Raw genomic sequence first — 26,203 nt, 5'->3', positions numbered from 1 at the left:
TTGTCAAAGGTATTAGCACAAAATTGTTCACGATATTCTCTTACTATCATTCTAACGTCTATAGGATCTTAGCAATGATCTTTTTTATACCTTTTATTGACAATCAACTTCCCTCTCTTTTTACAGATCACTGTGATAGGAGTTTGTCTGTTTCATTCATCTTTCAGTGCACCGGCGTTCGGCTTTGGTCATTTTTCTATTGTCTGTCTGCCTTCTGTTTCATTGATATTTGCTCTCTGTTTTGCTCCTCCAGCTTTCTTTGGGTTTAATTTGCTATTCTTTTTCTCACTTCTTGACCACCCAAATTAGAACTTTCCTTCTTTTCTAATAAGTGCAACTAGAGCTATAAATTTCCCTTAAATACCACTTTAGGTGTATCCTACAAGTTTTGATATGTTGAATTTTCATTATCATTCAGTTCAAAATATTTTATAATTTCCATTGTGACTTATTCTAGTATCTTTCTATTGTTGATTTTTTCAATCTAATTTCACTGAGGTTAGAGAGCACAGTCTGCATGATTTCATCCTTTGGGATTTGCTGAGACCTGCGTCACATTCCCGCTTGGTCTATCTTGTAAATGTTTCCTGTGCATTTGGAATGTTCTGCACTTGTTTGGTGCAATGTATGACTTGGTTAACCATGTTGTTACAGGCCAATACTTCTCTGAAAAAAGATGCAAAACTCCTGAACAAAATAGCAAGCTGAGTCCAACTGTATAGAAAAAGAACAGCATCTTGTGACTCGGTGGGTTTATTCCAGGAATTCCAGGTTAATATGTGAAAACTGTGTCCAAACCTTCTCCATCCTTACTGACATTTTGTATGCTGATCTATCAGTCACTGAGGAAATTTGTTAAAAATTCTCAACTCTAATCGTGGACTCGTTTCTTTCTCCTTTCAGTGCTGTCAGTTTTCACTCCATATATTTAGAAGGCAAGCCTATGCGTTTCAGGGTCTGCGCTTCCCACTGAGCTCTCTCGTCATCGTGTAGTGGCCTTAGAGCAACACCCCTCCCAGTTTACTTTGCTGCTGACATCAACAAGCCTCTTTAGGCTGGTGTTTCCTTGCCTTCTCTTTTTTATCTTTTTGCTTGAAACCTTTCTGTGCTCTTATCTACAAAGCATGTTATCTACAAACAACAAATTTTCTTTAAAAAGCAAGCTGATAATCTTTTCTTTTTCCTGCAGTGTTCAGTCCATTGGTAATAACAGGCTTATTAGTAGAGTTGGGTGACGTCTACCATCTCCCTATGTGTGTTCTATTCTGTCCTTTTATGGTTTTGTTCCTTTAAACTTCCTTGCTTGTTGCTTTCATATTAATCACGCATTATCCCATTCTTCTCTTCATAAGCCTTTGAGCTGTACGTGATGATTTTTGCCATTATTCATTGCAACTTTGTAGAAAAGGCAAGACTCATCCAACGGCCAAGCTCGCCGCCCCCGCCTCCCCGCTTTGTGCTGTTTGTGTCATGCGTTATGCTCCTATTTGAGTCAAAAACCCCACAAGGAGCCGTAAATATTGCCTTAAATGATTAAGATCTTTCTACAGAGGGCTGGTTTTTAGTACTTCTTGTCGGCCGGCAATGAATCCCCTCGGTTTTCTTTTCTTTGTGTGACATTGTCATCACGTAGCCTTGGTCTCTGGGGGATACTTTTGCTGGGTATAGAATACTGGTCTCGGCATTTCTGCAGCGCCTCAGAGACTAGCGCCATCGTTTCCATTGAAAAGTCAGATGTCAATCTCGATGTTGTTCCTCTTAATGTCTTTTTCCTCTGGCTGCTTCTAAGATTTTTTTTTTTAAAAAACCTTTATATTTTTAAATATTTATTTATTTATTTTTGGTTGTGTTGGGTCTTTGCTGCTGTGCGCAGGCTTTCTCTAGTTGTGGCGAGCGGGTGCTATTTTTCAATGCGGTGCACGGGCTTCTCATTGTAGTGGCTTCTCCTATTGCAGAGCATGGGCTCTAGAGCACAGGCTCAGTAGTTGTGGTGCATGGGCTTAGTTGCTCCGTGGCATGTGGGATCTTCCCAGACCAGGGCTCGAACCCGTGTTCCCTGCATTGGCAGGTGGATTCTTAACTACTGCACCACCAGGGAAGACCAAGATTTTTATTTTTGTCTTTGGTTTTCAGTAGTTTGACTACAACATGCCCAGTTTTGTTTTTTGGTGGTTGTTTTATTTTAGTGTTCATCCTGCTTTGGGTTTGCTGAGCTTCTTGAATCTGTGGATTGATATCTTTCATCAGTTTTGGAACGTTCTCTGCTATTGTCTCTTCGGGTACTGCTTCTGCTCCATTTTCTCTCCTCTCTCCTCTGGACCCCAATTACACATGTATTAGACATTTGCACTGCTCCTCTGTGTGTCTTTGCTTGTCCCCATGCTTTTCTTTCCTAAGCTTCAGCCTGGATCCTCTCCATCGCTCTGTCTTCCAGTCTCCTCATCCTGTCTCAGGTGGTACCCAGACTGCTGTAAACTACTTAATGGATCCCAGCCTCACACATTGTATTTTCAGTTCCAGCAGGTTCGCTGGACTCTTTTTTACAGATTCTTCCTTCCCTCAAGGACTGTAGCCTTCACGTCCCACCTGCACTGATTGCTCCCCAGGATGTGTGTGTGTGTGTGTCTATATTTGTGTATATGTGTATGTAAGTGTGTGTATGTATGTATATGTGTGCGTGGTTTTGGGAGGCCAGCTTTTCAGGTAGTTTTTGCCTGGAGGGTAAGCCCAATACAAGCTAGTCATGGTTAAAACTGGAAATTCAAATTTTATTTCAGAATTCTTTCTTTAAAATAAATTAGTGCCTTTTCTTAGCTCCTGAGTTCTGTGCAACCACCAAACTGACAATGATCCAGACTGGATTCTTAAATATTTTAAATGCAGTCTAAACAGTAAGTTAGTATCCCCAATCAAGTAGGAGTCCCCATTTCTACACACATACACACACACATGCACACACACCCTACAGCACATGGTTGGTACACGAGTTTGTGAGGTCACCCAGTCACATTTTGTGAAAGTGGTAATAGGCCAGGAAGCCCACAGTAAACTTGTAGACATGGAGCAAGTTTTGTGGCAGTAAAGAGACCTAAATTACCAACCTTTTATTATTGCAATCCTTTGTATTCAAGAAAGATTAACATTACATATTGATAAATTTTTCAAAACTCTTTGAAATCAATTCCTGAGCCAGGATATTTCAATGAGAAATTCAATAAAATGTAAGCAATGGAATACCTAAATGAACTTGCTTAAAATTTCTTATGTTGGATGACAGTACTGTTTTAAGGGAAATAATATTAGAACTAAGAACAAACTCAGGGGCCATCTATCTTAAAATGTTTCCTATGTTCCCATCACTTTACCATCTATACATCTTTTTTAAAGGAAAAGATATTATCTCTCTTTCTCTCTATATCTGAAAAAGAAATTCAACTCATGTAAACTAAAAAATGCACCAAAACAGTTCATTCATTTCTCCCACCCCCACCCCTGGAAATCACCAAACTGTTTGTTCTCTGTACCTATGGGTTTTTTTTTTTTTTTTTTTTTCCGGTACGCAGGCCCCTCACTGCTGTGGCTTCTCCCATTGCGGAGCACAGGCTCCGGACGCGCAGGCCCAGCAGCCATGGATCACGGGCCCAGCCGCTCCGCGGCATGTGGGATCCTCCCGGACCGGGGCACGAACCCGCGTCGCCTGCATCGGCAGGCAGACTCTCAACCACTGCGCCACCAGGGAAGGCCGGTTTGTTTGTTTTTTTTGTTTGTCTGTTTTTGTTTTTAGATTCCATATGTAAGTGAAATCATACAGTATTTGTCTTTCTCTGTCTGACTTATTTCACTTAGTATGATAAGCTCTAGATCCATCCATGTTGCTGCAAGTGTCATTATTTCATTCTTTTTTATGGCTGAGTAATATCCCACGTGTGTGTGTGTGTGTGTGTGTGTGTGTGTATACACACTGAATTTTCTTTATCCATTCATCCACTGATGGACACTCAGGTTGTTTCCATATCTTGGATATTGTAAATACTGCTTCAATGAACAAACCTCTTTCTTTTAGGTACAACGGAAACTTTCTGAAATTTCTTCATTATTTAAAAAAATTAACAAAGCCTTTTCGCACAACAGTGCGGGGCCTCTCCACAGGGCAGGCTTCCTTGCAGGCGCAGGTCACGCTCCACCCACGCAGGGAAAAGTCCCACAAGCGAGCAAGTAACAGGGAAGCAGCCACAGGGTCGCATCCCTGGGGGCGCAGGTAACCCAGGGCCCAACGTGGGTGGTGCACACGTGCATTCTACAACAGCGGAACCCCGTCTGGACACACAATCTCTGCGACCTAACAGCCAAAAATCCCACCGTGACCAGCAAAAAAGGAAAGGAAAGCTTCCTTTTCTCAGAAATGTTGTTTATATGCAAACAGGCACTTAATAAACCCTCTCAGAAGGAGTGACACCACCGACAGGTCTTTGAACTCCCGGGGACACTGCTCCGGTGAGGTCACCTTGGCAACAAGCATCCTGGGCCTCTCTCAAAGCCCAACTTTTCTCCATCTTCAGAACTCATCTAATGATTATAAAGACTGCAGGGACTGGGGCAGGTGGGCAGCCTGAGCTGCACGTGGACCACGCCCTGACCATGGCCACAGCCACAGGGGCTGGGAATGGGCCTGGCAACTCCAGGAATTCGGAACCTGGCGTGGGCCGCCTGCTTCCTTCCTAAGTCCACCTGCTGCTTGGCCAAGGGTCCTGGAGTCGCTGCACCCTCAGCCACCCGCAGACGTGGGCCCAACGTGTCCAGGGCGGCTGGACACCAGCAGGGACAATGTGCTCTTTCTGAGAGGCAGCCAGTTTGGTAACTCTGTCTCCCTCACATGCGGCAGGCAGGGCACTCCGAGGTCGTGGAGGCTGGGCTTCATCCTCACATCTTTCTGGAAGGGAACGGGCTCAGAGACCTTTTGTTCCAAGACCTGGCACTCCCCACTGCCTGGAGGCTGGAGGTACACCTGTCCTACCTGCCCACCCCTGGGCACTGAAAGGCCTTCACCAGGCCTGGTGCAGGATTGGGCAGTGACCGTTCTAGAGGCTCACAGCGACGCCTGGTGCCGGCTCTGCCGTCACCTGCTGGCCCCCTGGACCCGACGCCAGGCTGCCCGCGGCAGAGAGGCCCGTGCCAGCGTCCGCCCCCAAGTGCCAAGCGCCTGTTCCAGCCTGGCCGCCTCAAGACCATTGTCCGCAGCGGAGGCGTCCGTCTCCTTGGGGCTCCTTAGCTGACTTCAGGGTGGAGCCCTGGGCAAGTCCATCGAGGCCGTGAAAGTGCTCCTGGCCACACAATGAGCCAGAAGGAGACCCTGGTCATCCTGGCCGGGCCGGCGGACCCCGTGGAAACCCCAGGCACCTGCTGGAGCCACCTCCGGAGGGGCCCGTCCCTCGGCCCAGGCCTCCCGGTCCGAGGGACGTCGACCTAGAAGGAGAGACAGATGAGTCACAGGCCATCGGGACGCGATGGAATCGGGAAGATTGGAGTGCAGACGCGCGTCACCCCCTACTCACCGTGTCCCCGTCCAGTCACCGCACGGAAACCGCCACGCGTCTGGAAAGGAAGCTGCAGTTAATTCTTGATGAACGGACGCGCGAAAACTCCACGTCAACCGAACGCCTGCCCCTCCCACCAAAACCATCCTGTTTTCAAACGCACGGGGAATAGCATTTGATTTATTTCAAATTACAAAATATGTGCTCAAGCTCTCCCTCCTTAAATATTTTTTCCTTCAGGGAAACAGTGGAACCTAACAGACCTGTCTTTAAATAAGCAGCTGTGACCTGAGGCACAGGAAGCGGATCTCAGACGCCTCGGGACAAACGCGCAGCCCTCGGCACCGGGGCAAAACCTGGTGGAGACGGGCCAGCGCTGCTCAGTTTGAGGAACTGGGTTTTTAACCTGTTGCTGTATGAGTCTGTATATTAGGGGGGAAATGCCTCCAAAAACTATTTTAATTTAAATATCAAAACAGATTTAACTTCATACAACATGTTGCAACTATTACTGCAAAGCTGACACCTGTGTCACTTTGAGTGACATGGGGCCGAGGGGATTGTGGAGCAGAGGGTGGACGGGAAAGCAGCTGTGACCACACAGGCTCGCCCAGGACATGCTGAGCACGCGGGTTCTGGGGCGCCATGCCCACAAGGACATGCGCGGTGGACGGGCGTCTGGCCGGGGCTGCCCCGACGTGGCTGGCCGCCCTCCCGTCTTACCTGGGCTGGGGAGGTGGCCGGCTCCCTGGGCTCCGTCTGGCCGGTCCCCAGAGCGGGCATCCCGGGCTCTGAGTGCAGGAGGGTGGAGGGGCTGGAGGGAGGTGACTCGGGTTGGCGCCAGGCCCTGGGGACACAGGAAACGAGTCTCACCCACGTGAACGGACACCAGCTGGCGGGCTGTAGAGAGTTCAGGAAGCGCCGTCCTTGGCTATCCTGCGGTGAGCCGTGCGCTGCCATGTGGCGAGGCCCGGATCTCGTGGGCGAGGGCGTTTGGGGGCTTCTATCAGCTCGCCACTCCCAAGCGCCAGGGTGTCCACACGTGACTTGTCCGGGGCGGGATCTCGCTCCCAGAAGCAACGTGATTACAATGGGGTGTCTGCACGGGAAGTCAGAACCCGTGGCGTGGACATGGCACACGCTCACCTGTGCTTGAAGAAGGATCTTCTGGAAAGTCCTTCGTGGTGTGTCGACCTGACTATTTACCTAAAAGGGTGGTAATACTTCCATCAAATGCCCTTTCATAAGAGATTGCTTAAGATTCCAGGATCAAGCCAGACTCAAGTAAAATCCTTGATCATTTTAAACACCAGAAGGAAATACTCTTTCAGCCACAATCAGAGCGAACTCAGCTGCCACTGTCCCCTGACAGATGTCGGGGGCGTCCCCGGAGAAAAGCTGGGCGGGGGAAGCCCGCGGCTGGTGGCCCCCCAGTCCAGGGCAGACCCCGCCCGCCACCACCCCAGGTCTGAGCTCTCCTCCATAGCAGCACATCCTTCCAGCCAGACAGGGCAGCACTGCCCATCGCCGTCAGGAGGAATCCTCGACTGCTGCCGGAGCCATGGCGGCGACGTGCGCAGGACAGTCGGGGTTTCTGGGAGTTTGGGGACGGCGCCGCCCCTCGGGCACTCAGCCCCCAATACCCAGGGCGGCTGCTTCATCTCCACTTCATCCCCGTGAAATCAAAGTTACTCGTGTTCTCTCAGCATTTTTCAAGGTCCCTCCCGGATCAACACACACCCACAAACACAGCTCAGGGAAATAGCTCCATTTGTGTGCCATGAACATGCTGGTCACGGTTTCTATTCAGTGAACAGTGACTTTTAACCGGTGGGATGCCAGCCGCCTGTTGCAAACGTAATAAGAGCAAAAGAATCAACTTAAACCGAATCAAAACAAAAAGTACAAAAGTCCTCTTATGGAGAAATCAGTTAAACAGTGATGATCCAGCAACGAAACCATCTGTGGAACTTAATTGCCAAGCCAAACGCTATCAGACTTGGGAAAGCAAGGAAAGTCGCTTTTTCTCGGAGGCTCCAGAACCTTCCAGAAAGGACCATCGGTTACGGCTCTGCACAGCCTGCGGATTTGCTGCATTTAATTTGAACATCTGCGACCACCACCCCTTTCTTCTTCAACACCGCATGCCCGGCAGGCCACGCTGACACACTGCAGGGCTCGCCACCTCAAGACCAGGACGACCCAGCAGGGCCGAGAGCCCCACTCAGCACACCCCACACCACACAGCTGCCACCGTCAGACATCACGACGGGAACGTGCCCTCCCCCTGTTCCTCCAACCACGAGTCATGGCTACTGGGACGCCAGTCCTACGGGCCCCCCAATATCACAAAACGAAAGGCTCAGCCCTGGAAAAATCTTGTTAACAACCTGAGGAACCTGGGGGCCGGAGCCAGGAAATAGCCCCCCCAACGCCCTCGAACCAGACCAGGGGCGAGGGACCCCCAACACAGCAGCGCAGGGCTCCCATCTCCCTTCCGGGCCTCCCCAGAGGAAGTGCGCCAGGCTCTGCACCCACCGAGCTTGGGGGTGTCTCCATACTGGAGCCCGGGGGGCGGTGCCACTGCTTTGCCGTCAGTAGTGCCCAGTGTGAATCCAGTTTTCTCCTTTGAATGTGTTTTTAGGTCCCCTGTGCTCCCCAGACTGGGGGTCGCCTGGGCTCAGGGCTCACGTCGCCACTGGGCGGCACCCAGGAGGGGTGGGCGGCACCCAGGAGGGGTCTCCCCATCCGCACGTTCCCGTTGGGCGACCCCTGACAACTTCTGCAACTGAACGGAAACCGTGGCCCGTCTGGAAGCAGAGCGGTGGCAGGGGGTGAATGCAGGGGCTCTGGGGGGCCTGATGCTTTGTCACATCCGTGCACAGATGCCGGCGCCTGTGAACTGAACGGCACGGAGCAGATGCGCCCACGGGCGCTCCGCAGGGGCCGCCCAGCCCCGGCTCAACACAGGAAGGCAGCTCGCCACCCCTGCCCACCTGCCCGCCAGGGACGAACACCTGCCACAGGGAGGTGACCGCACAGTCTTGGAAAATGAAGTTCTTCTCTGGATACTTCCATTCCTCATTTTAGTGTATGCCCAGAACAGGCAGATTTTCCTTGGGATGTCAGAAAAGAATGTTCTAAAACAACCCATTCCTCCAGCAAGCCCTTCAGCCTCTCTGCCTGAGGGAACATGGGAGCCCATGCCTGGCCCCCTGGACACGGCCCAAGTCACCAGCTCCCAGCCGCCAACTTCTCAACCCTCTCGTAAGGGCAGAGCTAACAAAAAAAGTGGGAAATTTAGAGTATTTACAGCAAAGAGGTTAAAACATGATAGAAATAACAAAATATCAAAACCCACTGGTCGACTTCACCCCGGGTTAGTCACGGACGTGCTAAAATAGAGCGGATGGGGCTGTACTCCCCCGCGCCCAGCTCCCTGCGAACTGCGGAGGGGGCACGTGCGCGCACGGGGCCTGGGGACTCCCCGGGGTGCTGCGACTGCCCGACTGCGTGTCCACTGGGAACAGACCACCCGACAGGGCCACCGCTTGCCCTCTGACTCCGCCCAGCTGCCCCACCTGCTGCCAGGCCGGGTCTGCGCCTCTGCAGGGACAGGGCCGGAGGACGGGGGGGCCCTTGGAAGTGGAGAGCATCTCTCCCTGTGCCTCACTCGTCCCAGAGCCCCACAGTCAGACCCCTGGCTCACGGCTAATGGCCTGACCAAATGCGGGTGCAACCGGTGCTTTCGGGCCACCCGAACGCCTGCCCCATCCCTAGCACAGCTCTGCACAGAGCACCAAAGGCCTGGGGAACAGGCCCACCCCGGAGGAGAAGGCTGCCAGACATGGGGACAGGAGGAGAAACACCGAGAAACCGTCCCCCTCGTGACAACGCGGTTCAGCCCCGGAGGAGCTGCTGCGCCTCCCGGGGCCTCTGACACGTGGGGTTCACTCCCACCAACTGGGAGCGTCCAGAAAGAGCCAGAACAAGTGTCCAGCGCTGCAGTTACACACCCAGCCTGCTCCTTCCACGACGTCTGTGAAGCTGCCCAGCCGTCCCCTCAGCAGGACGTTCACCTGCGGACTCGCCGATTCTACACCCCAGATACTGCAGATACCCCAGGACCACCTCCTCAAGCTATCAGATCGTCACAAACCCAACAGTGTCTGCTGACAAGTTCAGGGTTTGAGCTGAGCGGGAAGTGGACTAATGTGGAGCGTTTATCAAACACACTTTGCTTACGTGTCCCGCGTTTTACGTTCCCAACAACTGTGTGAGTGACTGTTGCCATTCCCATTTCTCAGATGCAAAAAATGAGGCCTAAACGGATTTTCTAAAGTGTGTCCAACAGCCTCGGGGATGCACCCCTGGATCTGACTTCACAGCCAAGCCCTACAACCGCCCTGGCGTCCCACCTGCCTCGGACCCGGCACAATAAATAAAGAGAACGTGATGCTATTCCCCACGGTCAGACTTTATTAGCCACAAGCAATTGTCATCACAACCCTTTGGATATTTTCGTGCTCGTGAAAACAAAGCCGTGAAAATATTGTTTTTAAGATTAGAGTAAAAATGAAAGACACGCTCCCCAGACCCCCAACACTGGCTGCAGTTTTCCCCTTGCTTCCTTCAGCGGTGCTCAGGGACCCACACACAGCCCCGCCAGCCGTACACGCTTGGACCGCAGGGCCCTGGGACAGGGCCCTTCCCACGCCCTCTGCACTCAGAGCCGCCTGTTTTGGGGTGTGTCACTCTGCCCCGAAGAGGGAAACGGGGCCACACCCGACTCTCCCTCACAGACACCAACCCAACAGAGCATTTCTCTCGGGACGCCAGAGACACGGTCACACTGCCCCAGACACCCAGGACCCGGGCACCCAGGATGGAGGGGGCGTGGCACCCTCCCAGGCGGGCGCCTGGGGACCCTCGGCCGGCACCGCTGTGCCTCATCCGCTCCTCAGGTTACTCTGTTATTTGCTGTGAGCAACTGGAATTCAGCTGGAGACGCTCAAGGTGTAAACACAACACCCAAATCCTCGTTAAATCTCACGTGCCCGCGGCACTGCCTGGCAGGAAGCGAGGATCTGCAGCCTGGCCACGCTCCCCAGGCAGGACGAGTCGGCACCGGCAGGGGGCGAGGCCAGCAGAGGGAGCCCGAGCCCGGCACGTCCCAAGGCCTCCCCAGCGCAGGGGTCCCTGTCCCGGGCCCGCACGGCCCAGCACTTGTCAGCCCGCTCAGGGTTTAGGGTTAGATGCCTCGATTTCAAGTACGAACGTTCGCACAGGCACTCGGCCGCTTCCCTCCCGGTGCCCCGACAGCGCTGCCTCCTCCGAAGGCCCCTCAACCGCCACGACCCACACGCACGCGCCCTCAGCACATCCCGTCGCGGGCTGAGGCGCGTCACTCCCGCCCACACTGCGCGCCCGCGCGGCACTTACGGGACAGGGAGTGGGTGCCCTTGGGCAGGTACTCCAGCAGCAGGGAGCTGTCGTCCGCCAGCACGTCGGCCTTGAGGGCCAGCAAGCTGTTCTTACTCATGAGCGCCGCCCGCAGGTTGGCCACCGCGGTGGCCTGGTGCAGCGCGTCGTCCTTCTCCGGGGTGAGCGGGGCTCCCAGGTAGCTGCCTTCTCCTCCCAGGAGCCCCTCGTCCACATGCGCGTAGAGCTCGGGCCTCTCCCCGCGGCTGTCGGAGCTGCTGGCTTCAGCGACGGTCAAGTCCGCGTCTGGGGAGGGAAACACACGTCAGAGACCTCGCCCGCCACTCAGGACCCTCCGAACAGCAAGCAGGCAAGTTTAGGAGAAGCCGGAGCCACGAGCGTCCTGAACCCCAGCGGCCTGGCCTCAAGCCCGATCCCGGCCCGACACGACGTCCCAGGACGGTGGTGACATCACAGCCGAGACCTCGCGTGGGGCTCAACCCAGAACCCGGGGATGGACGCCCACCCAGGACAGCGGGTCTGCGCCGGGGCTGAACATCGCTCAGAGAAGGGGCAACACTCAAAATGGACCAAAAAGCCCAAACTACACAACTCTTAGAAAACCCCCGCGGCCTCAGGCTGGGCCACGGGTTCTCAGCTGCGACACCAAACGCACAAGCACTAAAACAGACACTAAACTGGACTCCGTCAAACACTAACCCCCTGAAGGCCTCGAAGGACACCATCAACACAGTGAGAGGATGCGTGGGAGAGAACATCTGCAAACTGCACGCCTGACACGAGAGCCCGTCTAGACACTACAGCGGAGTTCACTGCTCCAAAGAAAGACAAACACCCCAGCTTAGAAGTGGGCAAAGGACATGAACAGATATTTGCCCGAAGAGGACACACAAACGGCCAGTGGGCAGTGCTCGGCACCATTCGTCACCAGGGAAACGCGACTCAGCGCCAGGACGCCGTTCCCACTCCCTCTGCGACGGCTGCCACCCACAAGTGCCAATGGGACGTGGGACCCTGGAGCCCTCCAGGCTGCTGGTAAAGACGTAAAATGATGCGGCCGCGGTGCAAGAGCGTAGCGGGTCCTCAGACCAAGTTGCCACGCGGCCCGGCATTTCCACTGGTGGGAGGACATCCAAGAGGGGTAAGACCCGCATCCACGCTCAGAGCAACAGCACCTTTGACGGTCAGAAGTGGAGCAGGGCGTCCCTGGTGGCGCAGTGGTTGAGAGTCCGCCTGCCGATGCAGGGGACACGGGTTCCTGCCCCGGTCCGGGAAGATCCCACATGCCGCAGAGCGGCTGGGCCCATGAGCCATGGCCGCTGAGCCTGCGCATCCGGACCCTGTGCTCCGCAACGGGAGAGGCCACAGCAGTGAGAGGCCCGCGTACCACAAAAAATAAAAAATAAAATAAATAAATAAATGAAAACTGGGTTTGGTTAAAAAAAAATTTAAAAAAAAAGAAGTGGAGCAGCCCAAACGCCCACCTGCCGATGAAGGATAAACACAGAGGAACATGATTCAGCCGTAAAAGGGAACGACGCGCCGGTGCAGCCTACGATGTGGATGGACGTCGGACACGTTATGCCCGGTGAAAGGGACAAACACTGTCCGAGTGCACCACGTGGAATACCCAGAAAAGGCAAATCCACGGGGACAGAAGGAGACTGGGAGCTGCCAAGGGCCAGGAGAGATGGAGGGGGCAGATCTTGGGGTGACTGTTACGGGTGCAGGTTTCCTTCTGGGGCGATGAAAATGTTCTGAAGTCGACTGTGGTGACGGCTGCACAGCCCTGTGAAGAGACGAGGACCCAGCAAACCACACTCTAAATGGGTGAGTCGTCGGCAGTGGGAATTACGTCTCAAGAAAGCTGCTACTAACAGGATCTGTGACAACCTCTAGCTCAGGGCCGCACAGGCAGGACCGGGAGCCTCCTGTACCATCTGGGCCACGGAGGTGCCCCCAGAACGGGCCGGCGCCAGACGGACCCCAGGGAGAGCTGCTGCCTGGCCAGGGCCCCCTGGAAACAAGTGGTGACTCGAGAAATCAACAGAAATGGGGAAGCAAGACCATTCCCGAGAGGAGGGGAAGGCAGGCGGGGGGAAAGGGATGGGCCCCCCTTCTCCTCCCACCCCCAGGCTGTCTTGGGAGGGGGCAGCGGGGTCACTGGTGGCGGGGGGAAGCTGGGCAGCCTCAAATGTGGGACGGGCCCGTGAGCCGGTCCCGGAAACGACAGGTCCCTCCTCAGAACCCAAGGAATCAGGGCCCAAGGCTGCGGAAATCAGAGACACCCCGAACCAGCCTGAGCATCAGGACCGGACACAGCCTCGTGCACCTGGGAAGTGGGGCCAGCAGGTGCCAGGCGGCACCACAGGGGGCCCCATGTGGTGTTTCTATGGCTCCTCCCACAGACACATGCTTGGAGGTGAGCGGAGGGCGGTGGGTGGACCGCCCGCTCACAAAGCGCAGGACCCGGTCCGCGGAGCCAGGTGTGCAAGGCAAGGACGGCGGGGGCCTGGGGGCGCACGAGCTCCCCGCAGAGACCTGCACGCCAGGGTGGTGCTGAGCGCCGAGGCAAAGACACAGGAGGCTCCAGAAAGCTGAACCGAACACGACGAGGGCGAGAGCCCGGGGGTCCTCCCCAGGAGACGCGGGAGGACAGAGGGTCCCCTCTGTCCTGAAGGGGCTCAGCCAGCCTGCCCCATGACGGCCCCCAGAGGGCAGAGCGACTTCCGTGACGAGGCCACTCCTTAGCCGCCCTGATGGGTGCACGAGAAAACTCAGACCCAGCCTGCTTCACGGTGCGCCTTCGTGTTGGAGGAAATTACTCGAAGCTGCAGAACCAGAGGGCACGGAGGCAAGAACCACCATCAGCCAACCCACCAGACTCACCCAAAATGCCTCAGACAGCTTTCACACAACAGTTCGATAACTGCAACAGACTGGATTTCTGACTGTGGTCCTTGGACAGGAGTCAGGACCAGAACCGAAGAGCCAGGGTAGGCGGTGCCAAGAGCCAGGGCCCCAGGCATCCTGGGGACACATGGCCACTGACCGATGTTTACAGACACTCCCGAACTGGAAAGGCACATTTGTCCACGCAAGGTGCATAGGAACTGGGTTTTGGGGTGTGGAGTGGGCCCACCTCAGCAGAGCCCCTCAGGTGTCGAGCGCCCTGGGGGCACTAGGGCCCCGGGGAACAGGCTGAGAGATCACAGGGGCCCCGACCAGGGGCGTCACGTCCCACAGGGCAGCACACCCTGGGTGCCACCACCTGGATGGGTCTAACCTCTCCCCAAGGATACGAGACACTCAGGACACCGCTGAGGTGTAGCGTCAGGCTACTGCTGGCCGAAGCTCCGGAAGGATACTTTCTTCTTTTCAAACTATAAGCCTTTTCATATTTTCCTGCCAATCCCTAAATGCTATATCAGCACTGACTTTGCGTTTCTAGCCACTAAGTGTAGGGATTAAATCAAACTGAGTTGAAGGCTTTGCCTCTGTCTGCACGGGCTCCGGTAGGACTTAAGCGGTTCTCAGTTCCGGGGCTGGAAAGGCCAGGATCTGGGTCCAGCAGGGCCCTGTTCCTGGCTTGCAGACGGCCACCTGCCCGCTGGCCTCACCTCGGCGGGTGGGCGGACGGAGGGCAGGCTCTGATGCGACGCAGATGCCGAGGGCCTCCGTTTATCCTGATGACTTTCTCACCGGCCCCATCTCCAAATACAGCCACACCAGGGCTAGGGATTCAACACATGAATTTAGGGGACACAAACATTCAGCCCATAACAGACTGAAAACTAAAAAACACCAGATTTCAAAACCAAAATTTTAATGAAATTATATTAACAGTTTAAGTTCAAAAGCGTGTTAAAGAAATCAAGATTAGCTGAAAGATTCCAACCACATGTGAAAAGCTAAAAGTTGGGTTTCGAAGAAGGATGTCTGGGGTCTGTTACTGAGAACTGCCGTGAAACGGTGAACCGGCTGCTAACTGCCGTGAAACGAGGGGCGGGGGGGACCGGCAAGCACGAGCCACAGACACACTTCGTGGGTCGACGCTCTGAAGATGCTCGTGGGTGAGCGGTGAGGGTCCACGAGATGTAAGGTGACAGTGAAGGGAATGAAAGCCGTCGACTGAAAAATTCCCACATGAATATTTATGACTCAGGAAAGGTACCACCGTCCAGGGAATCGAGACCAGACACGCCTGTGAGGTGTCAGGCTACCTGCGGTCACTCCGTGTCCTAACCTGGAGCCCTCGCGGGTCCAGTGGAGAGCCAGCTGCACAGCCCCAGCAGCTCGTGGTAGGACACGCGGACACGCTCTCAGCGCCCGAGTGCACCCTCCATCTCCCGAGCCTTGCCGTCTGTCAGCCGAGCACCCAAGTCAAAATTCAAGCCCCCAATTCTGGAAACAGCACTTGGGACGTCTCCCAGTATAGGGACGATACCAGTCCAACGGAGCTTGGAAGGAACTGGTCATTCTGAAGATGAGAGTTGTGAAGGAGACCAGAAGGGCTAAGGGGACTTGACTCTCCGACGTCATCTTGATGGGCCGGGCACACGCACAAGCACGGCCTAGGGCGCCCCACGCTGGCCCGGGTGGGCTCCTGCACTCACTCTGGCATCCACTTTGGAGGTGCAGGGAGACCCAGTTTCCCCAGAATTTCTTGTTCAAATGAGAAAGCGGAGGAAAGGGCCCAGAAGGGAGAGGGTGTGAGGCCGACCCTGGGCCCTCCCAGGTCCTGAGCCTCCTGCCGGGCAGGCAGGCTGGGAGCCTGGCGAGGGGCAGGGGGCAGGGGTGGCGCCTGGGGGCACCGGCCAGGCGCCAGGAGAGAGAGCAGGTCCTTCCCAGGCCCTTGCAGACCACAGCCTGACTTCAAAAGGAGGGATTAAGACGATGAGGTCAAAAATGAAATTCTACAAACAGAACAGGGAGTTGAAAGCAATAGTTAACATTGCAACAAATCCTTTCATAGATAAAGAATTTGATGTTACATAAAGTCACAAAATAGGCTCTTACTAGATCATTGTTATCAAAAAACTAAAACCCTTGCAAACACTCCGTGGGGGCAGGGGTGGCGCCAGCACAGCTGTCCTGCGCGTTAGCAGCCGCGGCCTTCCTTTAGCAACCTGACATTCACGGGTTAAACCCAGACTTCATTTTGTGCCGCTTTCAGGTGGATCTCAGCTGGAGCCGGGAGAGCGGGGAAGCCAGGCTCGGACCGAGCTTCAGGAACGGCCTCCAGCCTGGGCCATCAGCCACCGTGTGTGACAGGACTGTCCCCAAGTCCCCTCCAGGCAGGGGCATCTCCTGAGCGAGGACCCAGGGGCTCCTTCCTTCAGCTGCTAGAGCTCATCCACTAAGTGACAACCTTGAAAACGTCTCATCGAACATTTTACCTCTGAACAGTGATGAACTCAGACTCGGTGACTCAGAAAAAACCTTAAATAGTGAGGTTAAAAAACTGACAGGGACTTCCCTGGTGGTGCAGTGGTTAAGAATCCGCCTGCCAATGCAGGGGACACGGGTTCGAGCCCTGGTCCGGGAAGATCCCACATGCCGCGGAGCAACGAAGCCCGTGTACCACAACTACTGAGCCTGCGCTCTAGAGCCCGCGAGCCACAACTACTGAGTCCACGTGCCACAACTGCTGAAGCCTCACACCTAGAGCCCGCGCTCCACAACAAGAGACGCCACTGCAATGAGAAGCCTGCGCACCACAACGAGGAGTAGCCCCTGCTCGCCGCAACTAGAGAAAAGCCCACGCACAGCAACAAAGACCCAACACAGCCAAAAATAATAAAATTTTTTTTAAAAATGTGCAGACCCTTTGAGCCAGCAATTCAACTATAAAAAAAAAAACTGACAAACCAGGGGCCAGATGAGGTGCGACGGGCTCGACTGTTAGCTGTGGGGCGGTGGACCCCTTCCGGGTCACCTGGTGATGCCACAGGGGGCTTCCTCGTACAGAAGAGACCACGGCAGCTGGACGGGGAGACCGGCCACCAAGACAAGGGACAGAGTGTGTGTAGCCATTTCACACACGCGTGTGATGGCAGGAAATGTCCCCCCACCGACCGCCCAGGGCAGGGGAAAAGGCGCTCAGGGCTTCTTCCCCAGGCTGACCTCTTTTTAATAAACAAGGCAACCAGGATGAAAAATACCAACGTCTAACTGTAAAGGGCCAAGTGCTAAATGTAAAGATTGATTCTAGAGCAGAAAGGGGTTTGGGGCGGGGGGGGTCCTTCTTCCCATAAGTGATACATGATCACATTCTGAAAATTTCACTCACAACCTTCAGCTGAAAAGCAGAAAAGAGATTATAATTAAAATAAGCAGAATGTCTCAACAATTAAACTAGAAGACGCTGCGTGAGCTGCAAAGGGGGAATAAACAGATGATGGAGCCTAGGAGGGAACAAGCCCAGGGCCGGGGGTGATGGGACGGGGGCCGCCTCACCACGAGGGCCTGGTCAAAAGCAGACACTCGGCTTCTAAGATTTCGCCAAATCTCCACTCTTCACGATTCTCAAATATGCTTCCAAGCTGCCTTTGAGAGGCTTCCTGCAGATGTCCCAGCCCAGCCTGCGGCCTCTCATCCAGGGAACAGGCACCCCGCGAACACAGATGTGCAAACAGCAACACGGCGGAACCTTCTGGAAGAGTGGAAACTGCGGGGCCAAGGCTGTCTCCCCGGGGGACTCCACCCTCCTGAGTTACAGCTCAAACCAGACCTTAGTCCTAACTTCCGCTAGATCTCACAAACAATGCAAAAGAAAAAAAAAAAAAAAACTGTAATTATGCACTTTGTCCAAAATCTACCTTCTTACTTTATGTGTCTAAGGTGTATTATTTCTTAAGTGCTTCTGTATCCAAGTTAAAATCAAGTTACCTCATTTTCTTTAACTACCAAAATGTTTTCACCTCATAGAAGAAATTCTCTTTAATTAAAAAAATATATACAGTTAGTAAGGTAGTTCCATGGGCAGGTGGTATCAGAACAGCTGGACACCACACGCAGAAGGTGACCGTGACGGTGGGCCCCTCGCCTGCCACACGCAAACAGCAGCGCGCATCTCAGGCCTGTAGTCACACCCAGTCCTCCAGGGGAACCACGGGAGACATCTCTGCGACCTTAGGCAGAGGGCCCTTGGATTAGACCCAAAGAGCATGAACCACAAAAGAAAAACGTTCACATACTGGCCTTCATGAACATTTAAAATGTGCACACTCTTCAAAAGACACCGTTACAGGAAGACACGAGCCAAAGGCTGGGAGACAGTGCTTTCAGAGCACACACCTGACGAAGGACTTGCCGCCAGGACACTCGGAGGACGCTCTACTCAGCAGAAGACGCTTCCCCAGGAAGAGGCGTCAATGGCAACTAGGAAACAATGCTCGTCGTCAGAGCGGGACCCCGGCCAGCACAGGGTGCTGGACAGCCCAGCTCTCAAACCCGCCACCATGCACAGCCCTGAGCAGAAACCGCTCAGAGGAAGACAGGGGAGGCTGGCGAACCCGACGGGGAAGGGTAAGCTGGGATGAAGTGAGAGAGTGGCATGGACATATATACACTACCAAACGTAAAACAGATAGCTAGTGGGAAGCAGCCGCATAGCACAGGGAGACCAGCTCGGCGCTTTGTGTCCACCTAGAGGGGTGGGACAGGGAGGGTGGGAGGGAGACGCGAGAGGGAGGGGAATGGGGATATTCGTATGCATCTGTCTGATTCACTTTGTTGTACAGCAGCAACTAGCACACCATTGTAAAGCAATTATACTCCAATGAAGATGTTAAAAAAAAGAGAAAGAAAACCGTAAGGAGATGCCCCCACGCCCTCCAGAACCGCTACGATTTAAAAACAAACCAATCCACGGTGTGCGGGACGCTGACACGAGTGTACATCCCACACACCCCTGGTTTCTTGCACGCACGCTACCCGACGGCCCAGCAGCCCAGTCCTGGGAGCAATGCAGAGAAATCACACAGATACTCGTCCTGGGACGTTCACGGCAGCTTGATCCTGACTGCCGGAAATCACCCAGACAACCCAAACGTCCATCAGCAGGGGTGTTACAGCAGAGAACGGAGGAACCTTGGCAGTGAAAGGATGACTGGTGGACGCACGTGGCGGCCTGAGCGAACCCTGAGAGCATGTTGGAAATCGCAGCCAGGGACAGATGAGAAGTTCCCGAGGCTGTGGAGGGAAGCGGCCCGGGGTCCCCTGGTGGTGACTGTGCGGGGCCAGGCTGGTGTCCTGGCCGTGATGCTGACACGTCAGCGTTGGGGGAAGCTACCCAACAGGTGCACGGGCTCTCGCTGCATCACTTCTCACAAGTGACTGCAAATCTGCATCATCTCAAGATGGACACAGGCGGGCCGCACAGCACACCCTGTGTGACGCCCTCCCTCGCGACCCCCAGGCTGGCAGGAGGCGGGGTGGGGTGGGGGGTGTCCAGAGGCTGAGGGGATGTCTTGAGGGGACATCCGTCGTCCAAAGGCACGTGTACGGTGTGGAGAATGCGGGCTCTGGTGAGAGGCTGGCCAGAGGGCTGGGACGAGGTGCTGGTGTCGGCCCTCTGAAATTCAGAGAACGAGGTGGGTGTGGGATGATCAGATGCATAAACATGTAAACGCAGCAAGACGTGAGCAGGTGGAGAACCTCAGCGCAGGCAGGCTCACTTTCGTTTTTTCATCTTTTCTGTAAGTATGAATATTTCCCCCAATAAAATGGCAGGGAGAGAGACAATAAATTATTCAAACCATACACTTGAAATCTGTGCAGTTTATTTTATTGTTTTTGTAAATTTATTTATTTTATTTTAGGCTGCATTGGGTCTGTGTTGCTGTGCGCAGGCTTTTCTCTAGTCGCGGCGAGCGGGGGCCCCTCTTCGTCGCGGTGCGTGGGCTTCTCATTGCGGTGGCTTCTCTTGTTGCGGAGCACGGGCTCTGGGCGCTCAGGCTTCAGTAGTTGTGGCACGTGGGCTCAGTGGTTGTGGCACGCAGGCTCTAGAGCGCAGGCTCAGTAGTTGTGGCGCACGGGCTTAGTTGCTCTGCGGCATGTGGGATCTTCCCGGACCAGGGCTCGAACCCGTGTCCCCTGCATTGGCAGGCAGATATTAACCACTGCGCCACCAGGGAAGCCCTGTGCAGTTTATTGAATGTATATCATACTTAAAACAATAGGAAAGGGAATGGCAGTTTTCACCAAAACACCTCGTTATTATCTGTGTTCCCATGATGGTCCCCATGTGTCTGGGTCCTAATCTCTGTGAACATGTCACCTCACGTGGCAAAAGGGACTTTGCAAGTGTGATGGGAGATCACCCTGCCAGTCCAGGGGTCCCTGTCCACACAAGGGTCCGTCTCAGAGGAAGAGGGAGGCATGAGGGCCAGAGCCAGCGAAAGGGATGCGGCACCAGAGCTGAGGTCCGAGTGACACAGGGCCACGGGCCAAGGAACATGGCGCCTCTGGAAGCTGGAAAAGACTGGGATTCTCCCCTGAGCCCCCAGAAGGATCCGGCACTGCGAATCGGCGACATCTGGGCGAGAGATAATAGCTGGGCTGCTTCAAGCCACTAAGTCTGCGGCGATTCGTCATAGCAGCAGGAAACAGACACGCCCCTAGAAACACCTCTAGGTCTACACCAAAGACACACATGCCACCAGCACCAGAAGGCAGGCGCCGAGGGTCCTGGCGGCCAGGCCCATCGAGGTCAGGACAGAGCCTACGGCTGGGGAAGGGGCGGGCACCCCCGTGGGCTCCGTCCACAGCAGACCGACCGGGAGAAACCAGCACACAGGGGCCAAGTCAGGACACACTGGCTGGGGAGGCGGTCCCCAGGACGGGTGTCGGGGTGTCGGGGGGGTGGGTCATGCCCCCCTCGCCGGCTGAACATCTGGGATTTGACCTAGAAGGAGTCAAATGTGTATGTTTGCTTCCATCTTTTAAAAGTTTGATAAAAGCAGCAGCATAAAAGTTTTCAAATGAACAGTTAAAAATTACACTCACAGCTCCTTTTAAAATCTCCATTTCAATGTAAGCTCCCAAGCTGTGCTTTTAAGTGTGTGTATATAAATACACGTATATACGGCAAATACAAAATGTACGAGCATCTCCCCGGGCACTTCAACACAGCCAGAGCCTCCTCGTCCCTGGGAGGTGGGTGCCTGTGGGGCTTCGGTCCCCACCCCGGTCGGCACCCTGGGGGCGTCACTGTCACAGTGTCCAAAGAGCAGAAGAAAACACACACCTGGTTGAAGAGGACAAAACCCCTCAAATTCAAATCAACACAGGACCCAGCGAGGTGGCGGCACATCTGGGAACCCGCCTGGAAGCAGCACAGGCAGGTGGCCTCTGTGTCAGGTCAGCAGGGGGCGCCCGCGAGACCAGGAAGAGCAGAAACGCACCCCGGAGCAAATGAGCCGTCGAAAAGCTGCCAGCCGGCTCTGCCAGCACCAGGGCCCCAGCCAACCCCCACCCCTCTGTCGCGAGCGGAGCCTTGCGGGTCCCACCTGTCGCCTCCCAGGGGCCCCGCCTTGTCCTGACGCACCCAGACCCAGACCCTCCAGCTCCCTCTCAGGGCGGGGTCGGGGGGTGGCCCCGGGTGACCAGCCTCGGCTCCCACATCTAGATGATGAGAGACCTCAGGGACTCTGTCTTCAGGAACTGAATTTTCTAGAAAGTCCAGGAACTTCCATTTCATCAGAAAAGAAGCTCCGCTGGCCACTCAGCAAAGCCACAGTGACGAGGATCTCCAGTCCAGGTGGTAACTCGGAAGTGTGGCCTCAGGCCAGGGCTGGGCGGCCAGGGGGGCACAGGCCAAGGGTCTCGGTCAGGGCCGAGCCCCGCCCTCGCCCAGGCCCCGCCCCCAGCGATCCCGCCCTCCGGGGCCAGCACGAGGGCCCCTCCGCCACCTCCCTCCTCAGCAGCAGGTCCGCTCCCCTCCCGACATACCGCCCCATGAAGACCACTGCTGAGGTGTCAGGGCGGCAGCTGCCCCCTGACCACGGCCCCAAGGTCGACCAGAGGAATTCCAGGCAATTCCGCTCCTTTCTGAAAGGAAAACATCTGGGGCTACAGCCAAGGGAGGAGCTGCCGGCCTGGCTTCAGCCCCAGCATGGAGCTGCGATGGAAGAGACCCTCCGACCTGGGCAGGGGAGGGCTGGGCCCTGGCCCCAGCAGGACGGCACCTGCGAGCTTAGAGCACCCACCAGAGTCTCCAGAGGCCGCCTGCACACCCTGAACCCGCTCTGTGGTCCCCATGTACTCTTCAAAATCCCAGGACGCCAGGGTCCACCCTTACCGAGGTTCAGGGATGAACAGTTCCTTCACAAGACCCACACGCTTTATTCTAGCTCAGAACTTTATTTCTGCAGATCCTTTTCGGAACACGTGTGGGATGTCGGGATGGGGCACCTGGGCTCTCCTGACACCAGCTTCTGAAAAAGTACAAGCCACCGCATTGGAGGCTCTCGGTCTTGGGATCATAGGGGCCGAGGCCGGAGCCGGCAGCTACCACGGGCCCGGCCTGTGTCCATCGCACCTGCACGTTTAAACGCCGTTCCCCACAGCTGTAACCCGGAGGTACATTTCAATGGATGTTTTCTTGGAAGCTACTGGGTTAGAAAGCACTTGGCTGCCTGCTTGGAAGAATCACTTTTAAATGCGAACAGGCCCCAGAGCCCCTGACGCCGAGGTGGGGACACACGGGGGACAGGGCGGTGGTCCGCTGCAGGGCTGGCATCAGAGCATCTTCGTCAAGCGCCCTGAATGATCGGCAGGAACCGCCTGACACGTTCCTTTGGAAAAGGGCCTTTTCTCCTATAAACGGGATGAGAAGGAAACAATACTGTCCTCTAAGATGTAATAGATCTTTAATGAAGGCAAACTCTCCTCCACTGGGGATCACAATTTATGCTTCCAAACCCCAGCCCAGGGCCAGGGCAGAGGAGTAAATGGCCACCGTGACGGGCAGAGCCATCCTACGCAAGCCCACACCTCGGGTCCTTGTCTTAGCAACTCAGGGGAAATCTCGCAGTTGCCTTGGTAACCCAAGGGATTTCAGACATTAGCAAGAGTACACCAGGAGAAATCACTTGTTGGATTCTAAAAACACCTTCTGCTCGACAACTGCATTTAAAACATCAAACCCACAGGCTTAGGGAGCATCCTCGTTCTTAACATGCTGGTGGGCTCTCCGATCTAGGGCCTCCAGCCCCGCGGCCCGCCGGACGACTCGTGATGCAGCAGGTGCAGGACAGGACGGGAAGGCTCTGCGGCCCTGACCCACCCAGAAGGTTCCTGAAGTCAGTCCCTGTGGACGCTGCTCTCCAGGCTTTAGTCAGAGCTAAAGGGACGTTTAGTCGTCACGGAGAGAGCAGACACAGACAACCACTGTGCCAACCGCTGGCAGAGAGGCAGGTGGGCTTTCTATCATCTCAGAAACTTAACCTTCTTCTGAGTTAGTTCAGTTACACTCAACGGTTCTGCGGGGGGCTTCCCATCAGGGACACTGGCAACGTCATGAGCAGGGGTGGGCGGCTCCTGGCATGCAGTGGGCAGAGGCCAGGGCACTGCCGATGTCCTACAGCGCGAAGGACGCCACCTCACACAGAATCATCCTGCCGAGGGGGTGACGCTGGTGGAACCCGCTTGGACTGAACCTGCAGGAGGCTGGCCCAGCGCTTGGGGCTGGGGACGCACAGGGGCAATGAGAATGAGAAGCAATAAGAAAGGCTACAGTGTCTCCTGGGGGTGATGAGAAAGTTCTGGAGACGGACAGTGGCGATGTATTTAATGCCAATGCACCTAAGGATGGCCAAAGGGGTGAAGTTCATGATACGTACGTCTTACCACAGTGATCAAGCCAGTGTATCAAGAGCCCCGGGGCGCCCTCCCAGCCCCAGCACAGGCCTAGCACTGGTGACACCTTGCAGCGCTTGTGCCCACGGCTCACTGCCTTCTCTCCACCTCTGTCCACCTCTGAGCCCCCACTGGGTTCTAACCTCCTTCCTGGAGGGGCCTCCCCAACGCGGTCACTTGCTGAGAAGCCTCCATCCTGCTAAGCCCCTCGCCACTCCAAACGCAGCCCGCGTGGTCCCAGCTGCCACTGGGGAAAGCTCGGTGCAGCCGTAATTAGCACATGGCATCTCGTAAACATTTCACTTGTTTACTAGCCTGGGAGACAGATAAAACCATCCTCCAGAGGGTGAGGGCCAGCGTCAACAAAGCTAGGCTGAGAGCCCTCACGGCTGACGGACTTGGGGCCCAGAAGGGGCTCCCCACCTGTGTGGTAACGCCCACCGGCTGCCCTGTGGGCGAACCACAGAACCCGCACTTGTTGGCAACGAGGAAATACCCCTCATCAGGAGGGGAGCTCGTGGCCACGGCCGGAGCCCGCACACCTGGCCTGGCCTTCCCTTCCACCCGAGTCACGCCACTTCGTGCAGTTCTTCATCTTTTTAACACCGTCACGTTTAAATCTTTAAAAATTAAGTTACGCCACCCAGTGCCTATGAGAGGCTCCACCACACCCCACGCTGGGGCTCCTTCCGGGGGCCACCCCCTTTCCAGCTCCAGAAACTCCCCAGCCCGGCAGCCTCGGTGTGTCGGCGGCCCTGGCGCACCCGCTGGGATGCGTTGGCCACCTTCCCCGCGCTCACACCGATTTACTATGAAAGGGGGTGACCCGCGGGAAGCCACCAGTGTGAGCCTGGAAAGTTGCCACTGCATGGACAAAACGAGCGGCCCCGGGGCCACCGACAAACAGTGCCTTTGGGCTGCCCATGACCCCAGGGCGCCTGAGCCCGGCCTGTAACAAACCAAAGGCTTACTTGAGTCTCGGCTGCGGAAGGGCCACCCGGACGTCGGGAGGAAAGATGGCAGCGGGGAGCCGGCCCGGCTGTCGTCCTCCACCTGCTGCGTGATGTGCCGGACCGTGTCTTTGTTCTTGCGGTTCTTCCTCCGGCCCGTGGGCTGCCAGCCGTCCCCTGCCGCCTGCTCTGAGAAGGAGTTCTGAGCGGCCCCATCCCCGGCGGACGGCGGCTCGCTGCCCCCGTAGTGAGCCGGCGAGAGCCGCTCCTCCTTGATGTGCAGGGGCCCGTAGCCCACGTCGCCAGGCCACAGCGGCTGGGAGGACAGGTCCGCGGGGCCGTCGGCCTTGGGCTCCTGGTCCTCCTTCCCGCAGCTGCTCCCGCCCTCGTGGCAGCTGGCGATGGCCGAGTCCCCAGAAGAGTTGGCGGGGCTCGTGCGGCGGGCCAGCCACGGGGAGATGCTCCTCCCGGCCATGACGGCGGAGATGAGGGCGTCCGCGCCGCTGCTGGGTGGGGCGCCCACCTCGAACTCCGAGAGCTCGTCCGAGGCGTCCGGCTTGATGCTGATGTCCAGCGCGGCCTTGATGAAGTCGTGGCAGGCCTGCACGATGTCCGTCATCTGCAGGAAGCTGGCCGCGGACATCACCTCGATGACGTTCCTGCTGGTGAGGGCCAGGTGGGCGGAGTACATGAAGTCGATGATGGCCTTGAAGCCCTGGGCCGTGACGATGTCCAGGTGCGTGACCGTGGCCTGGTCGGACGCCTTCTGCACCTGGCAGTAGAGCGTCTTAAAGTAGCGGCTGCTGCCGAGCAGGACGTTCTTGTGGGCCTTGAAGACCTTGCCCTCGACCACCACGCACACGTCGCACAGGACGCCGTGCTGCCTCTGCTCGTTGAGCTCGTGGAGCAGATGCCGGTAGTGGGACGCGATTTCCATATCTTCCCGCCGGCTGTTCATCTGGGATCCTGGGGTGGTCTCTTCTACGGACTCTGTGGGGCAAGAACGGAAGGGTTACCCGCACGGTCGACACACACACCGAGGGAGTTAGGAGGGTGCACAGAGGGCGGCCACCGGGCACAGGGCACTCGACGGTGGGCACCTGAACCAGCGTCCAGTTTGAGGCTCACCTGTCGTCGGGCACGTGGCGCTCTGAACAGAATCCTACAGGCTGCAGCCAACCCTCCGAGCAAACAAATATTCCAGAAAGGAGGAGAACACCCATCCACAGTCGAAGCGACTTTCTCACCCAAACAGAAAATCAGAACATCTAGGCCAAGTAACCCAGGGGCACCTTCATCCCTCACCCTTGAAGAAGCATCCTTTAAAAACAAAGCGACAGGGCTTCCCTGGTGGCGCAGTGGCTGGGAGTCTGCCTGCCGATGCAGGGGACGCGGGTTCGTGCCCCGGTCCGG

General features: G+C 55.8%; 1 protein-coding gene across 1 annotated transcript in view; it reads right to left on the bottom strand.

Annotated features, from left to right (window-relative positions):
* ZBTB46 (zinc finger and BTB domain containing 46) overlaps positions 1–26,203 on the bottom strand; it is a 55,258-nt gene that overhangs the window by 10,054 nt on the left and 19,001 nt on the right. The window contains exons 2-3 of the mRNA XM_079946438.1: positions 24,812–25,780; positions 10,977–11,261 (exon numbers count right to left, since the gene is read on the bottom strand). Of these exons, the coding sequence (XP_079802564.1) occupies positions 10,977–11,261; positions 24,812–25,748 (1,222 nt within the window). The 5' untranslated portion in view covers positions 25,749–25,780. The remainder of the gene's footprint in view (positions 1–10,976; positions 11,262–24,811; positions 25,781–26,203) is intronic.

The sequence above is a fragment of the Stenella coeruleoalba genome (assembly GCF_951394435.1).
Source record: "Stenella coeruleoalba genome assembly, chromosome: 15".
Classification (NCBI taxonomy): domain Eukaryota; kingdom Metazoa; phylum Chordata; class Mammalia; order Artiodactyla; family Delphinidae; genus Stenella; species Stenella coeruleoalba.
This window is presented reverse-complemented; position numbering and strand designations above follow the sequence as displayed.